Source organism: Priapulus caudatus, unplaced genomic scaffold, assembly GCF_000485595.1.
Source record: "Priapulus caudatus unplaced genomic scaffold, Priapulus_caudatus-5.0.1 Scaffold339, whole genome shotgun sequence".
Taxonomy (NCBI): Eukaryota; Metazoa; Priapulida; class Priapulimorpha; order Priapulimorphida; family Priapulidae; genus Priapulus; species Priapulus caudatus.
The window spans coordinates 101233-118732 of NW_014577400.1; the positions used below are offsets into that span (position 1 = coordinate 101233).

Sequence of the window (17500 nt, forward strand, 5' to 3'; positions counted from 1 at the left end):
TACCTCGCCTACTCCACTAACCAGTCTAGGGAGACACCTACGCCTACTCCCTAACCCGAACCCGAACCCTAACCCTAATCCTAATCCTAACCATATCAAATAGTGACCAGGGTACGTTCCGGTATACCGGACCGTACCCAGGGTACATTCCGGCAGTACCCTGGGGGACATAGACCCTATGAGCATTACTACTAGTTGGGCATTTGTCTGGATCACACCTCTACCACGTTGACTCTTTCGTGGTGGTGGCATAATTAAACTGTGCTGGCTACATTTATGTTTACGTTCTTCACGGCAGATGATTGTTTAAATAATATATATATATTTCTGTTAGTTCATATTCGTCACCACTAGAGGCTGCCCAACTAAAAACCATGCGATGTTGAAAGCTGTAGAGTCATGCTATCCCTTAAATAAAATTGTGTAGTCGATGTCATATTAACAGGAGAGTGTTATAATCTATGTCATAATATCTAGAAATGTCATAATATATAGAGTGTCGTAATCTATATAGATAATCATAGTGTCATCTATATTGTGACATTCCTGATATTAATTGTCACACACCGGAGCAGGCAGTATTCTTCCAACTACTACTTCTGTCGCGATGACGATGAACACGGCTCAGTACGTTGAATTTTGTTGGGCGTCTACCCGACGACATTGTTCTAACGGTCTCTAAATTTACCTTGCAGCACGTTCACCGCACTTTCAACGCCATTTGAATGGAAGCAGTGTTCGTCGATGAGGCACAGATAGCAGATGGAAAACTGCCCCCTGTTCATCACCGTAAAACCACAATATTCTTGTGGTGTGATTCAGATAGGTGTGAGAACGCAGTTGAGACGCGCTCGCACACACTCAGAGACAGACACATCCCATTTACCTGAGGCGAGAAAGAATTCAAAGAGAACCGTCTCGGTCTCGGAAAGCAGTGAGGATCTAGCCCCAGGAACGAGTGCTAGCAATAGCATAGGTGGAGCCGATTTGTTGTCTCGTGGTACCGTCGTGCGGGATACGTAAAGCCGTTTGAACAGTTGAAGGTAATTGCAAACTTATTACCTTATTCCTCCAAAGTTCTAACTCCTATTCCAATTAACTCTTATCCTGGAAAAACAGGTTGTAAATAAAAATGCGCTCGTGACCATGTTAAGGTATGATTGTGATTAAGGTTTCCATAATTGTTGCTATCTGAAAGAACTCTACAAGAAATTAAACGCCTTGGAAATTAAACCGATGCTCCAGATTTTTTATAATTTTATAATCTTTACGGCTGAATGTTTGCAGGTTGACAACGGTAGAGAGCGCGTCAGTATTATTTTCTTGAGATTATCTGGTGATCGCACAATTCGAACATGTCTCCGCCATCGACTGGTCCTCAGCCCCCTGCTGGCGTACGTCTAATTGCTGCAGGCTTGGCCGGCTGTATGGCAGAGCTGTGCACAATGCCTCTGGACACTGCAAAGGTCAGATTGCAGGTAAGTTCGAGATTTACTGATGTTTATTATCGTTGTTATGTATGTATTTATATTGATGTTAATTGAGTGTTAATTTAATTTTGGATTGCTTCTTTAACTGCTTTTGGTTACATATCATCTCGCTCGTTAATATCGCTAAGAGCTGTTGTCGTTGTATCGTGTTGTCGTTGTTGGCACTGTGGATGTCGTGAACTTGTCCTGGAATGCCATGGATGTACCATTCCTGTCCAGGTCTAGTATTCACACAGCGTTTTCTTCCCTGACCTTTCCCACAGATCCAGGGTGAGGGTGGACACGGAGGTCCGAAGCCGATGTATCGTGGCATGTTTGGCACGATATCGACGATCGTGAAGATGGAAGGCCCCAAGGCTCTGTACAACGGCCTAGCCGCCGGACTGCAGAGACAGATGGCGTTTGCGTCTGTGCGCGTCGGCCTTTACGACACGGTCAAGAATTTCTACAACGGAATACTGGGAGGTGAGGAATACTGGGAGGTGAGGAATACTGAGAGGTGAGGAATACTGGGAGGTGAGGAATGCTGGGAGGTGAGGAATACTGGGTGAGGAATACTGGGAGGTGATGAATACTGGGAGGTGAGCGACCGTTTTCTCGTCGAAGCAAAGTCATGTTTTGGTGGAACCATTGCGAGAATGTTCATGTTGATTATTATATTATATAAGAAAAGAGAAAAACACTGACAAATTATATATTAGGCTTTTTTCTATATTAAACAAAGTTAATATTGCACTTACGTAAAAGTTTCAAACTTATTAAGTTAAAAAAAACATACATTGTTAAGTAAAGGGTGAAATTTTACTCGGCACATAGATTTGTTTGTAAAATATAGCCCACACCTAGGTGACAGCGGTATTTTTCTCCTCAACGACGTTATAACGAAACAACGTTCAATGAATTGACATTAATAGGGGTCTTGGTGTATCTCCACACATGAGAGTACGAGAAATCGATCGTATCTTCACTTCTAATAATACGAATCGAATCGAGTGAGTATACATATATTCGAGGATTTACCTCCGAGTAGAGCACTCGATCGTAACGTCTAACGTGTTTTCGACGTTCGTTCCCCGCAGGTCCGAACAAGGACAAGGTGGGAATTCACCTGCGTATTGCAGCCGGCATCACGACCGGTGGCACGGCGGTGCTGTGTGCTCAGCCCACGGATGTAGTCAAGGTGCGCATGCAGGCCCAGGCCCGAGGCGGCTCCGCGAGATACAAGGGTGCCACGCACGCGTACAAGACCATCTTCGCTCACGAGGGAATGAGGGGCCTGTGGAAAGGTAGGCGGACTGCATATATGCATTAGGGGGGACTGTGGAAAGGTAGGCAGGTGGTATTTCCGTCACGGGAAATCATTTCCCGTAATGTTGGCACCTTGATGAGCGTTTGCGTTACAGGGATTTGTTGTAACATCGCTACCTTGATGTTTGTAATTCAGTGATGTTTGTCGAAGGTTGAAAATACAGGTAGGTCCAGTTTTACGACAGGGTTAGGTTCCAGTAAAACAGGGTTGTAAAATGGATAGTCGTAAAACAAGACCAAATCATAATGCAATTAAATGCTATCATTCCACTCGCATTGCTCCACGAAAAACAACAGAAGTGCATATTGCATGTTTGGACTCACAGGCGTTGCTGCGATGTGTTATTGAGTTGCGATTTTTTTTGTTCTTTACAATTTTGTAAGTAATTTTAAAAAGATCGTTAATGTTAAAAGTCATAAAATGGACCATCGTAAAACGGGACCTACCTGTATAGAAGTTTCCGTAAGATTGCGGGTGGGGGGGGAGCGTGGAAAGGAGCTAGATATGTGTAGGGATAAAATCATACCTGTTAGTGCTTACTGCTGCTATACAATGGATATCTGATAATCTGTCGATAAAGAACACAGTGCTACCATAGAGTGGAAGTTATACACTGAAAACACCTGTGTAGAACATGCACCTGTCTATAAACGACACATAAGCTCGGTGTACGCATGGCGATTTTTATCGCTAGTACTGGTGATTTTGTTGCCGGCGACAGAATCTCCGAGAGATCGCCACGAACGTGGCGATTTTTACGCCAGAAACTTGTCGCTGGAATATCAAACATGTTTGATATTTGTTGCCGAGTCGCTGAACAATCGCCACGTGTGCGCTGCACTGGCGACGGATTCAGGCAACAGTTTTTGGATTAACTAATCAAATGCATGATTTGAAGCACGTAATCAAATATATAGCACTTAGCAGTGCCGTTGGTGTGGGACAAAAAGCAAATGTGGCAGGAACACCCATGTCTTTTTGACATTACGAGGCGCACACGTGGCGTTTAGTGCTTTTCTCTCGGATGACCTTGATATACAGGCTTGCCTACAACAAAAAACATTTTTAGAGAGTTTTTTAGAAGATTATTAGAATCGTCTGTTTTGTTTCAGGTCTTCTTCCCAATGTCACTAGAAATGCAACAGTGAATACAACCGAAGTCGTCTGCTATGACATGATCAAAGAATACATCTTGGCCTATAAATTGATGAAAGATGGTAAGTAAGACAAACAAGTAAGGCACCATAAGTAAATGTGAAAACCACGAAAAAAATCTTTGCCATTAAAATGTTGGTATTGGTATTTTATCCCTTGGTATTGGTTACTAGAACGAGTAGTATTTACCAGCAGCTATGTGTGCATGTATTACTGGCCATCGTCCCCATACATTAGACCTCCTTTTGAGTCGTTAATTTCCAGCGACTATGTGTGGGGCAATTCCACAGTGACGGACGTTACATTCAGGGAGGTTTGAGGGCATATCAACTGCCCTGATTGCTAGAGTGGTACTCCCAGGAAATTGTCTCTGTGTGACACTAGCCAAGGTCCAAGTCAATTTGGTGCCACAGGGAAAAGTTCTTTAGGAGGTTCTTCCTAAAAGCCTAGGGGTCTTGTAAATACATTTTGATCCTTTTATATAACTTTTTCCCTCATGTCCCTTGCTTCATGGAATTGCCCTGTGCGTGTATCACCAGACACTGACATGTACATATATATCAGAACCCCCTTTCTGTGAAGTCTCAATTTGGCAAGCTCTTACATCAGGGGTGAATAATGACAAAATTATAAAAAATTAAAAACATTTAAAATTAGAAAAATTACAAAATTATAAAAATTATAAAAATGGGATTTGTTTTCATTATTCACCCCTGCTCACATTAACCCGTTGGTCACGTTACAACATGGCTATTACATCTCCAGGTATCCCGTGTCATTTTGTGTCGGCGTTCTGCGCCGGATTCATCACCACGGTCGTCGTATCTCCTATCGACGTCGTGAAAACCCGCTTCATGAATTCGGCGCCGGGTGTGTACAGGGGTGCGACGCAGTGTGCGATGCAGATGATGAGAGAAGGCGGCCCTCGCGCATTCTACAAGGGGTAGGTATCCGTAGACTTCACCAGGTGTAACCAGATTTATACTCGGATAAAATTTCATGGCTCCCAGAGCTCCTATAATTCCTATATTTCCTATATTTTTATAGGAGTTGCCCATATTTTGGGGAAAATTCCTATAAATCCTATATTTGACTGGTGAGGGTGTTGGTATAGTTTCCTGTTGGTATAGTCTCCACTGATCACCAACTTCATCCACGTCTGTGTCCATGAAAGCAAGACATCTTCCCAAGTGTTTAATTGCTTCCACGGTCCAGTACTGTGGAAGCAATTAAAAAGAGGAAGATTACTTGAGGAAGATGCCTTGCTTTTATGGACATAGACGTGGATGAAGTTGGTGATTAGTGGAGACTATACCAACAGGAGACAGGAATTGCGCCAGGAATTGATATATGACACCACAGTTGAAGAGTAGGGGAGAGAGAAACGAATTGACACCTACTGGAACAATATCAGTAAGATATCGCATTCCAACGGACAAAAGACATTCCCTGCATTACAACGAGTGGTCAAAGCTGTGCCGAATTTGGCCCATAGCAACGCAGACGTAGAAAGAGGTTTCTCACAGAGTGGGAAAAGTGTAACTGCTTACAGAGTGGCTCTGAGTGAAGCATCCATCAATGCTCTCTGCTGTACAGCAGATGGACTGAAGCTCTTTGGCAAAAGGCTGCACACAGTGACAATCACGAAAGAGATTTTAGCCAAGGGACGATCTGCTGACATGCACTGTGGGAATCGGATTGAAGAAGAACGACAGAAGAAGGAAGATGATCGGCGTAAACGAAAACTTCAAGAAGATGAGAGGAAAGAAAAGGATGAAAGAGACAGAAGAACAAAACAAATGAGCAACGACCTGAAAGACAGGCATGGCGAAGTAACAGGCAAAGAAGAAACTGCACAGCAGAAGAAGTTAGATGTTGGTAACACACTTCTCGTGGAGGCCAACGATAAACTTAATGCCCGGCGCACACGTGAGTTATTTTACTCAAGTAAAATGACGCATGAGTCATTTTACTCACGTGTGCGGCGGATTTTCGTTGAGTAATTTAATTTTACTCACGTGTGCGGCGGATTTTCGTTGAGTAATTTGACGCATGCGTCATTTTACTCACGTGTGCGGCGGATTTTCGTTGAGTAATTTGACTCGTACGTGCGTCATTTTACTCACGTGTGCGGCGGATTTTCGTTGAGTAATTTGACTCGTGCGTCATTTTACTTGAGTAAAATAACTCACGTGTGCGCCGGGCTTAAGAGAGCCATTGCATCGAAGAACTGGAAGGAAGCCTCTGTGGTGCAGACCATGACTGAGGCTGCAAAGCAAAAGAGTTGCCAAGCTACAAAAACAATGGAGAAAACCCGGGAGAAACAGAAAACTGTAGAGAAAAGAAAACGGATTCTAATGGATTTATATTTGAAAAAGGCAAAGTCCGCTCACACTGCCATTCTAGTTTCTTTGCGAGCGAACGTGCAATGCGCTACAGTGCATATGTTTGAGCAGACTCAGGGTTGTACACTACAGTATCGTCATGCTCAGTTGAATGCGATTGTGGAGGGTGTGCTTTACATGTCATAGTAATGCATTATAAATTGTACTGTAATTGTGTGTATATATACACTGATATATGGACTATTTACACTAGGTTTTATTACACGTACAGGAGAGCTTACTTCAAATGTTATGATAATGCATTTATGTTACTGTTATCGTATATATATATATATATATATATATATATATATATATATATATATATACATCAGGAGTTAATAAAGACAAAATTCTTTATTAACTCCTGATATATATGTATATAATACACACACCAATATATGGACTATTTACACTAGGTTATATTATTTTATGTAAACAAAAGTATATATGGTAGATCTTCTTATCTGGCATTCCAGGGTCTGGTGGCCCCCACTAGCTGTGGTGGGCACCTATTGTGGCTTGTCTGGGGTGATAGCTCAAATACATTGGTGTGTGTCCGTCCGTACACACGCATATATTTGTCATTGAATTGTTTCCGCATAATTTTAGATATCCTCTTTGTCAGATGATCCCCCGTCTTTTTTCCCACCTGTGTAGTTCCTGCTATTCATCAAAACTTAAAAATACTAAATTGGTTGGTTTTTGCTTGGATGGTATATCGGATAGTGTTCGCAAGGTGTGACCAGCCCCCGAAATTCGGAAAATCCCAAAATTAGAATAAAAATCACGCGAAGTCGTTTTGATTGCACGCACGCACGCCACCAATAACATGCGCGTAAACAACAAGACTGCAAAATGCCTGTGTACGTCGCGACGACCTTTGCTATGACCTTCGGTACGACCTTCGCTCACCCCTCTTATCACCTCGACGGTTTTGTTTCCAGTTTCGTTCCTGCGTTCATGCGGCTGGGTTTGTGGAACATCGCCATGTTAATCGTCTTCATAACTCGCGTGCGAACAACATCCTACAGTCTCTCACCTCCTTTGCTCAGCCTGTGTTCACCTTCACTCTCGCTTCCGTCCTAACAGTTTTGTTTTTCGTTCCGGCGTCGATGCGGCTGGGTTTGTGGAACATCGCAATGTTCATCCACTTCATAACACGAGTGTGAACAACAACGCTGCTTTCCGCCGTGTAAAATGTTCGCGTCTCACGTACGCATCTCTCTCTCTCTCTTCCAGTTTCGTTCCGGCGTTCATGCGACTGGGTTCCTGGAACATTGCGATGTTCATCTGCTTCGAGCAGCTGAAGAACCTGTTCATGAAGGCTCGCGCGACGCGCATCGAGCTGCTCATCCCGTCAGAGATCGGCATCGTGCCGCAGCGCGATCAGGCCGCGATGCTCGACTACAGCAGTACTGGGTCGATGAGTAGCTCTGGGTTCGGCGAGCTGCCCGCTCTCTCACTGTGGGTCGGTCACGACGACATCGCCACCGAGCTCGAGCCCATGCACTCGCACTGAGCGGCCGGCGCCACCTGGAGGCGATCGCAGCGCCACCTGGAGGGGGAGAGGGTGCGCGTGTCGACGCACGTTCTGCCTCTCGTGTGCGCGTGTACTGGTCGCAGTGGTGCCGCCTGCTCAGGGAGGAGGGTGCACGTGTCAACGCAGCCCTTGCTGGCCTGGCGAGCGCACCTACTGCTCACAGTGGCACCACCTGTTGTTACAGGGAAGGGAGCGCACGCGCTTACTACGTGTGCCAACATACCGCGCGTCGCAGGGGGCCGCTGTGAACATGTAAATGTGACATACGATACGTTGCATCTCTGCGTCACGCTGTGACGATTGCGTTCAATCACCGGACGGAGTGACGGCTGGCTCGCTTAGGCAATGTGATTGCAGCACGCTTACCATACCATTACGTGTCGTGTCAAACGCAGGTTATGCATGTATGAGCGATCTTTCCTGGTTCACGTTTAGTCGCGTCGACTTATTAGCGAAAAACAACGCACTGTTATAGGCTGTTAGCAAATGAATTGTGTATGTGTGTGTGTGCGTGCGTGCGTGCGTGCGTGCGTGTTTGTGTGTGTGTGTGTGTGTACACGTGTAGTATGCAAGTAAGTAAGTGAGAAAATGCGTATGTGTATTTGTGCGTGCATGTGTGTGATCTGTGTGCGCACGCATGCGTGTGGCTGTGCGCGTGCTTGTCTTGTGTTCATGCAAACGTGTAGATGTGAGCGTATGCGTGCATGAGTGCGAGCGTGCGTTTAAGTATACTTATACGCATGTGCTTGGGTGTCTTGTGTTTGTGCGAACGTGTACATGTATGCGTGCGTGTGTGTGTGCGTGCACATGTACTCGAGTGTTGTGTTTGTGTGAATGTGTAAATGCGTGCGTGCGTGTGCATGTGCATGTACGCATGTATTTGTTTGTGTGACCGTGTATATGTATGCGTGTGCACTGTGCACGCATGTACGAATGTACTTGTGTGTGTTGTGTTTGTGCAACGGTGTATATGTATGCGTGCGTACGTGCGTGCTGGTATATGCGTTTGTAACGTCTACATTATAAATTGGTAGCTGATGTAATTTCTTCCGCGAGCATCATTAATTAACAATAATCAGAGAAAACTAATTAGATGACTGATGCAGGAACCTGGCTCATGAACGTCCAGCATAATATCGGACCAAATTGTTACAAATTGCAGTTTGATCTATTTTATATATGAAGATGGTTTATGGGTGAGGTACATGCAGAGGGGCAGATATTAGCTCTAGTACTATAGCTCTACCCAATTGTTGAATGGTGCCAGGTGTTTGTTTACACATTAAATGTGCAGAAACTATTTTTATTAGTCACTTTCATGCCCATATATGGGATGTACAATTTAATTGTGCACCGAGGGGAAATAGAGAATAAGAGTATATAACTGTTATTTATGTAGATAATAATAATATAGTTGGATTTGTAGTTGGCCTGACTCGTGATCTATTTTGATGATAGTCTTGTGTGTGTCTTTCACAATGATTCGATCAGTGCCGTAATCTATTGATTATATTAGCAAATGTTCAACGAATTAAAAGTAAACCCTCAACTTGTATAGAATATTTGCTTGCGAGCACAGGTTCGAGACGTTTCGTAGATGTATAAACTGTGGTAGCAAGTGTGAATAATCTTCGACGTTAGCATTTTAGAAAACCTTTTTATGTGTGGGGATGTAATTATGCAGTCGTTATTTAGGATGGCGATATACGGAACAGTTTGTTGTGTTCAAGCAATTGTTCTTCGCAGCTGTGGCTTTCGCTGGTTGTGCAACTACTCGCTTGTGTTGATGATTTTTAGATGTAAATAACTGTAGAAATGCACAATGCTAAAACGTGATATACAATTACGTTACGGTCGTTACCGTTAGGCTTGTAATAATGCGTGGACGTTTGTGTGTATCTGTTTGTATGTGTGCGCGAGTAGGTGGGTGGGTGTTGTGTGTGAAAGATTCTGTGCATTTGAACAAGCTCACGACAGTTTTATGCAAAGAAATGTTGCGTGACACAAGGATGACGATGTTATTTTACCTCAACACACCAATGCGCCGGCCAGTGTACGTAGAGTCCACTGTGTTTTTGGTGAAGAAATCTAGATGAGAGTGAGAGTGAGAGAGAGAGAGAAAGAGAAAGAAAGAGAGAGAGAGATAGCGCATTTGTGCAATTCTAGTACCAGATATTGCGAAGTTTACTCCAGGTTATGTGCACGTCTTCATTTGTGTCTGAGAACAATATATACATTGTTGTTACATGCTGTACATTGTTACATATACATTGTTCTCAGATTTGTATATGAAATTTGTTTGGAATTGTCACGTGCCTTCTGCGCAGACGCGTACGCTGCAAGCGCACTTGTTACGACGAACCAATGATATCACATTTGTTTTGCTCACGAAGTCAGATGTAACACGTCGCTTCCCCAATATAAGTCAGTATAAGGACTTCACTGTAAGCGTTCGGCATGTAATATTCTGCTTTGATCGTATGTACTTTGAAAAAGAGTCTGGCAATGTGTTATATCATGTGTAGGTAATGGAGCCGGCATTCCACAGCCGGTGTTCTCACATGATCCTGTATATACGGTTCTCTGTTATAATAATTGGTGATCCAGTGCGACCGGAAATGCTGTTCTTTTTGTCGTTTTCCATTTGCACCGTTTTTATGCACGCACACACACACACACGCACGCACGCGCGTGCGCACACACACACACACGTACCCACACACATATGGCAGACTGCTAATTCATGCATCTTATAAATGAAGATCAAAGGAAGAGTAACACAAAAATAATATGACATATTTCCTATTTGTAAGAATCCATGATTCCTCGATTCAAATTCAACAACGTTATTATACATACTGTAGTATCACACATATACTGCAAAACCACATAATTAATGTATCCTCACTGGCTATCTGGAAAAATTGCAGGCATCGTAGTTTCCCACTCTGCATAGAAGCTGAATCAATTTTCATTGCTCTTCATGTTTACGCATCACGTTGTATCACCCATCCAGCTTTCAGCATGATCTACTCTAGTATCTATTGGTACTTGATCCTTGCACTACTGTGCTTGCCTCTGTCCTTGCAAGACTACAGTTCACAGTGGGTGGTGCACTACTGTGCTTGCCTCTGAGCTTGGAAGTCTCCAGTTCACAGTGGGTGATGCACTCTTTGGGCTCATGTCACTGACTGCCCGTTCCCTTACTCGGCATCGTATTGTTACGTCTGCGCTCTCACTCAACCATTTACTGGCCTGCCGTCAGCGTGTCCCTTTCCTCCCTCCCTGCATTCTCACGTCACTTCCCTCTCTCACTCAGCCTCTTTCCCTCCCTCGCTTAGCCTCCTTTCCTCGCCCCCTCCCTTGCTCGACATCCAGTCTTTTCCCTCTCTCGGCCTGTCCTCTCCCTCTCTCAGCCTCCTGTCGCCTTCGTCGCCTCCCACGTTTAGCCTCCTGTGACCTACTTCCTTGGCTTAGCCTCCCGTGGCCTCCCTCTCTGACTCAGCTTTCTGTCACCACATCGCCTCCCATCACCTCTCACACATCCTCACCCCGACCTGCACCTCCTCCCATCACCTCTCACTCGACTCGACATCACCGAGTGACTGGATGGCTGACGTTGCTGGAATGATCAGCAGTACCTTCTTCCCTTCCTCTTGTCCCCTCTCTCTCTCTCTCTTCCTCTCGCCTCCTCTCCTCTCCTCTCTCACTCGACATCACCGGTCGACTGCGGTTGTCGTGGAGACGCCAAGGTTACGGAAGACCGACGTCGCTAGACTCTGCAGCACCTTCCTCCCTTCCTCTCGTCTCCTCCCATCACCTTCCTTCCCCTCATCCCTCTCCTCCCCTCTCCTCTCCTCCTCCCCTTGCGTCGCTCACTCAGCATCACCGGTCGACTGCGCGGTTGTCGTGGAGACGCCAAGGTTACGGATGACCGACGTCGCTGGACTCTGCAGCACCTTCCTCCCTTCCTCCCTTCCTCTCGTCTCCTCCTTTCTTCTCCTCCCTCTCCTCTCCTCCCTCACTCGACATCACCGGTCGACTGCGCGGTTGTCGTGGAGACGCCAAGGTTACGGATGACCGACGTCGCCGGACTCTGCAGCACCTTGCGCGACAGTCGCATGCGCCCGCTGACCGGGTCGCGGCCGAAGAACTTGACGGATATCTCCTGACCGACGTCCAGTCCGAGCGCGCTGGGATGGTTGATCTGTGAACGAAGAAATGCTTGAGATAATCAAGCCGTGTCCGACGGAGGGAGAGAGGGGGGGAGGGATGGAGGAAGAGAGAGAGAGAAAGAGAGAGAGAGAGAGAGAGAGAGGGGGCGAGGGAGAGGGAGACAGAGAGACTGACAGAGGGGTAGGGAGGGAGCGAGAAAGATAGGGAGGGAGCGAGAAAGGCAGGGAGGGAGCGAGAGAGGCAGGGAGGGAGCGAGAGAGGCAGGGAGGGAGCGAGAGAGAGAGAGAGGGAGCAAGAGAGAGAGAGAGAGAGAGAGAGAGAGAGCGTGAACTAGAGGTGCATAATATTAGCATACACCTTCAATAACGAGTGATATAAAGCAATCTACCCCTGTTGCTGCTAATTTGAAAATTCTGGCATTAGTGTCACAGATATGAGCAGCTCCCAACCAGACAAGGAAGGCTAAATGTCTCACAGTGATGCACCTCTACCATATTAAACTCTCGTATATTATCAGAGGTGCTAACCTTATCACCGCAACTACCACCATATACTCTAACAGTACGAACACATGTATACAAACAATCACTCAAGTGTGTTCAGACTGTGTTTCATGTGTTCTCTTGCAAGGTAGGCGGTAACACCTACTTTTCGTTGGTCGAGTTGCGAATTGTGCAGCAGGGCAGGCTGCATGGCCGCATATAACTGCACCATCACTCCTACGTCCCTGAAACATACAACAAGAAGACACCGGATTAAGTCGGAGCAATTAATTAAGTACTAATTAATTAATTAATTATTAATTAAGTGATGGATTAAGTGCTAATGTCCGCGGTACGTGAGTGGAGCTCAGCAATGTGAGAGGCAAGAGTTGAGCATGTGTGTGAATCGAGACCTCAAAGATCAGTGTCGGCAACCAATGTGAATTAGTTCTGTTAACCACTGCGTCGTAATCACAGTTATTGCAAGCGTGCCATGTAAAGTGCTGTTTAATCGACAAGGTTTCGGACTGCTGTACCTGATTTCGACTATCTTTGCATTATAAATTGCTCCAAACTCTAGTTCTGGTTCTTTCTGTGGAGAAACGTAAAATGTTGAGTTACAGGCCAAAACAGCAACAGCATTGGAACGTTAAATCGACTGTATACACACCTATGTATTCAATTAATTATTTATTATGCAAAAATACTTGCTCATTTGATTACAAGAGATAATATTTACAAATTAATATCTTGCGTATATATAATTCTATTTTAGGAATTGGTTTTCACTGTAGTCGCACAATAGTTGCACTTGCCTCTTCAGCAATTAGCATCTTAATAACATCTTTTGCTTCATCCATTGCCGACTGGTTAGGTGCAAATATTGAAAACTTCGTGTCATCAACAGGACTAACTTGTACTCCTGTAAACAACACAAACAGTAGTGAGCAATAAGGCCTATGAAAAGTATAAAACCTACGATATAGCAGTTGGAGCATAGCTAAAGTGCATCTACGTTTAGTTTGGGCTTATTTTAACGTGTGCTCAGTACTAATTTAAGTACAGTGTAGCCCCGTTATAATGCGATGGTTGGTGTCCATAAAATGTCATCGCGAAAAAAGCAGGGTCACGCTAAATCGGGGTTATATATACGTGGCTATATAAGAGAGAAAAAAGGGGGTCCAACGACTCATCGCATTATATCCGAATTTGCGTAAGTCAGGGCGCGTAAAATCGGGGTTCCACTGTACCCTAGTAATTTAGAAAATCACACCTTACATAGGTAAGGACGAAGTGCCTTAGTAAACTTTCAGTACCAATGCATTTAGTGTAGCCATTCGGTCTAGGCCTCACATTCTTACAACACTAATACAATTTCAAGGGGTTTCACAATATAGGACTTGGAGGGAGGGCTTTTTGACTGGGACTCATGGACTTATTACATTAGAACGTTAAAAACGCATTGTAAAATCAGTCACTTGGGAAATTTTTGTGTGGAAGGGTGAAGAATCTAAATCGACTATTGGAATTCACAGATCTGGTCAAATTCCTTGTCAAACAAAAAATTTACACCAACATTACAAAACTGTAAAATTTCAAATCAAAATCATGAATCTGAAATAAAATTGACAGAATTCAGCTCATCCTACGTGAATTTTTTTTTTAAACTTGCGAGTTCACCATACCCGTATCTGCGGTCAGTTTCTTTAGATTGTAGCCACCGGAACCAACAAACTTTGACCTCCGGTGAAGCGGCACTTCAAGCGTCTCGGACACCGGACCGTTGTCCTTGACGCTTGCGCGAGGCTCAGCCAGACACTCGCCCATGATAGAGAGTATCTTAGCTTTGCCATCTGCAAAGCACATAAAAACCTGTATAATATATATACCCTTAGAACTTGTTATATTCCTACGTAACTACTTCGAGAATACTTTGGAGAGTATCTTCGCCTTGCCATCTGCAAAGTAGACGAAAACCTGTATAATATATATACCCCTACGAAAGCACCTTGTTATATATTCTTACATAGCTACTTCGAGAACACTTTTGAAAGTATCTTCACCTTCACCTTCATCTTTCACCGTTTAGAGTATATATATGGACCCCTGAGAAAGCTAATTCCTATATTCCTATATAGCTACTTCGTGGGGCCATACAGTACACAATACAGTACGAATGAATAGCAACCGTTTCAGTGAGATGACAAAATGGTCGTTCAGTGGAGTTCATGCATGTTCTGGGACCATCTAAGCTTTGATCAGTCACATACACTCGTCACACTAGCTATTCTCGTAAAAGTAAAGGTGAAAAGCCGTGTAGGAGAGCGAAAGAGAGAGAGAGAGAGAAAGAGAGAGAGAGAGAAGGTGAGAGAGGGAGACTGCGAGAAAATGAGAAAGAGAGGAATGGAGAGAGGGGCAGAGAGATACGTAAAGAGATAGAGAGAGAGAGGGAGAGAAACAGGGAGGGAGAGGGTGTCTTGTGACACACAGACACAGAGAGGGAGACAGAGAGATATATATATATAGAGAGAGACAGGGAGAGAGAGAGAGTGGGAGAGAATGAGAGAGAGAGGAAGGGAAAGAGAGGGAGAGAGAGATTGCGAAAGAATGAGAGATAAGAATGGAGAGAGGGGAAGAGAGTGTGCGATAAAATGAGAGAATAAGAGTGTGAGAGTATGAGAGAGAGGTGGTGCTGGATTCTTCATCTTACCACTAGCTTGCTGTATTGCCTCCATGATAATGCGTAGAGGCACGCCAGGAAGCTTGATGTCAGCCTGTAAAGCTGTGATTCCTTTCTTTGTTCCCGCAAGCTTGAAGTCCATGTCTCCCATGTAGTCTTCTATACCCTGAATATCAGTAAAATGTATTTTACGATAGGCCTAATGGAGCTTCTTGGGCAATAAAGAGACAAAATACTATTGAATAACTGTAATATAACATAACATGTGTAATGAAGTGAAGTCATTACAATATTTACATTACTATTACGATCTGCCGCAGGGCAGACACGGTTCTTTGGCCCCGGCTATTTTAAGGCGAAATCGGTATTTAGATAAGCACCACCCTTTCTAGCAGAGGGAAAGTCGCCAAGCTGGCCTCGTAAAAAAGAGATTAGGCATAATAATTAGCCCAAGCGAGGGACGTAGAAACCACATAGTACAAAGAGGACCCCTTCCCCCCCTCTTGTTGAGAATGGCGACAGTGGTTAATATGACCACTAGGAGACATACTTCTTGAATAATTAGCCTACACTGAAAACCCGTGGTACTACTTAAATCACGTGGTGTCCGAAACGTAGCATAAATAGCAAGCTTTTCTAACAGAGAGACAGAACCACCCAGTCGATCTGTGAGTATGTTTGGTCAAGCGCTTGGACAGCACATGATCGTCCTTGTATGTGTATATGTTTCGTAGTTTAGGTCTTACCGTATTTGTGTTACAGTATGCGTCTTAAACGTATAAGACTGGTACTTGTATTTGCGTGTGTAAACTCCTTTTAGAGATATTGCATTACGTATGTAACTAATAACTTGTCTCTGTAAGATTGTGTAAGAATTGAATAGATATATTGTTGTACGTACATTTCGTGTCTGTCTATTATGTCGTGCTTACCTCAGGGTACACATAAGTGCCCGTACCATAGCAGAACCTGGGTACCACATCACATGGGCGTACACTATACATCGACACGAGCCATATTCAAGGGTACACGTATATGAACGAAACTACTTCATTACAACTGGTGCCGTGACCAGGATATTTCTTTACATTCTATTTTTTTTTTTGGCAACTACGTAAGTATGGGACTTTTTAATACATGTATAACTTGTACGAAGGCGTCTTATAACACCTTCAACTTTGTTTATTTCGTTCGGTTTGTTGATTATGATATCCACAAGCAGTGAATAATTGCATGTTGATAAGTTTTCACAGCATTTCTGTCTCGTCACTACTTGTGCTAACACCGTGGATGCAAACTACAACAATGCGACCATACCCAAACGATTCTAAACCTGGAAAACACCGTAATCAACGTGCGGTTGAGTATTATCCTGTATCAAGACTTGCATCGTGCGTTGCATTATAACGTTCACGATGTCTAATCGTTCTCTACTCTTCCACCAAGTCATTACCACACCAGATATTCTACACCGTCGATCAACCGAACCAGACGACAACGAAGCACCATGACGACGCCAACAACGAACACCACCACCACCACGGACACCACCAACACCACGGACGCCACGCACCACGGGCAGCAGAGACGACACTTCGAGACTGCCGATCGCCGCCGTCGCCTAGCAACCAGGTTCAACACTCCAGGGAGACCAGTTCTCGCTGTCGCCCCGATGCCACGTTCAAGCACGCCTACCCTTCCACCCACCACCTCCTTCACCCCCCCACCCACACGTCCCTCAACACAACCCCAATGTAGCACCCATGTAGCATATGTTTAATGTTTCACTGTCCAATAAATCTGTACATTTGTAAATAAATAAAGAAAAAAAGAAAGAAAGAACGAAGGAAAGAAATGCACACACGCACGCACGCACGCACGCACGCACGCACGCACGCACACATATATATATTTATTGATTTATATAAGCACTTTAATATGATTCTATCTATATAATACCAGGAAAATTCTCACCAGTATGTCTGTCAAGATTCTATAATCAGATATGTCGCTCTGCGAATCGTCCGTACATCGGGTGACCAGGCCTATCGCTATGCCGGCGACAGGGGCTGATATAGGAACGCCAGCATCCATGAGAGCCAGGCTTCCTCCACATGCAGACGCCATGGAGCTGGAACCTACAGGTAAGAGAACAGGTGAGAACAGTGAACAAGTGAGTGAGCAGGTGAGTGAGCAAGTGTGTGAGCAGGTGAGTGAGCAGGAGAGCAGCTGAGTGAGCAGGTGAGTGAGCAGGTGAGTGAGCAGGTGAGTGAGCAGGAGA

At 44.5% G+C, this 17500-nt stretch overlaps 2 protein-coding genes across 3 annotated transcripts in view; one reads left to right on the top strand and one right to left on the bottom strand.

Annotated features, from left to right (window-relative positions):
- Positions 1-8448, top strand: part of LOC106809246 (mitochondrial uncoupling protein 2-like) — a 13565-nt gene extending 5117 nt beyond the window's left edge. Inside the window, exons 2-8 of one of the 2 annotated variants that reach the window (XM_014812252.1) lie at positions 696-1043; positions 1288-1478; positions 1754-1955; positions 2570-2776; positions 3912-4016; positions 4720-4897; positions 7581-8448. In XM_014812252.1, the coding sequence (XP_014667738.1) occupies positions 1356-1478; positions 1754-1955; positions 2570-2776; positions 3912-4016; positions 4720-4897; positions 7581-7860 (1095 nt within the window). In that variant the 5' untranslated portion in view covers positions 696-1043; positions 1288-1355 and the 3' untranslated portion in view covers positions 7861-8448. The remainder of the gene's footprint in view (positions 1-695; positions 1044-1287; positions 1479-1753; positions 1956-2569; positions 2777-3911; positions 4017-4719; positions 4898-7580) is intronic. The other variant, XM_014812253.1, reaches the window with a different exon arrangement.
- A 2219-nt stretch (positions 8449-10667) lies between these two features.
- LOC106809234 (polyribonucleotide nucleotidyltransferase 1, mitochondrial-like) overlaps positions 10668-17500 on the bottom strand; it is an 18962-nt gene continuing 12129 nt past the window's right edge. Inside the window, 8 exon segments of the mRNA XM_014812237.1 lie at positions 10668-11417; positions 11458-12088; positions 12706-12784; positions 13076-13131; positions 13355-13461; positions 14225-14392; positions 15250-15385; positions 17194-17357. Coding sequence (XP_014667723.1) covers positions 11903-12088; positions 12706-12784; positions 13076-13131; positions 13355-13461; positions 14225-14392; positions 15250-15385; positions 17194-17357 — 896 coding nt within the window. The 3' untranslated portion in view covers positions 10668-11417; positions 11458-11902.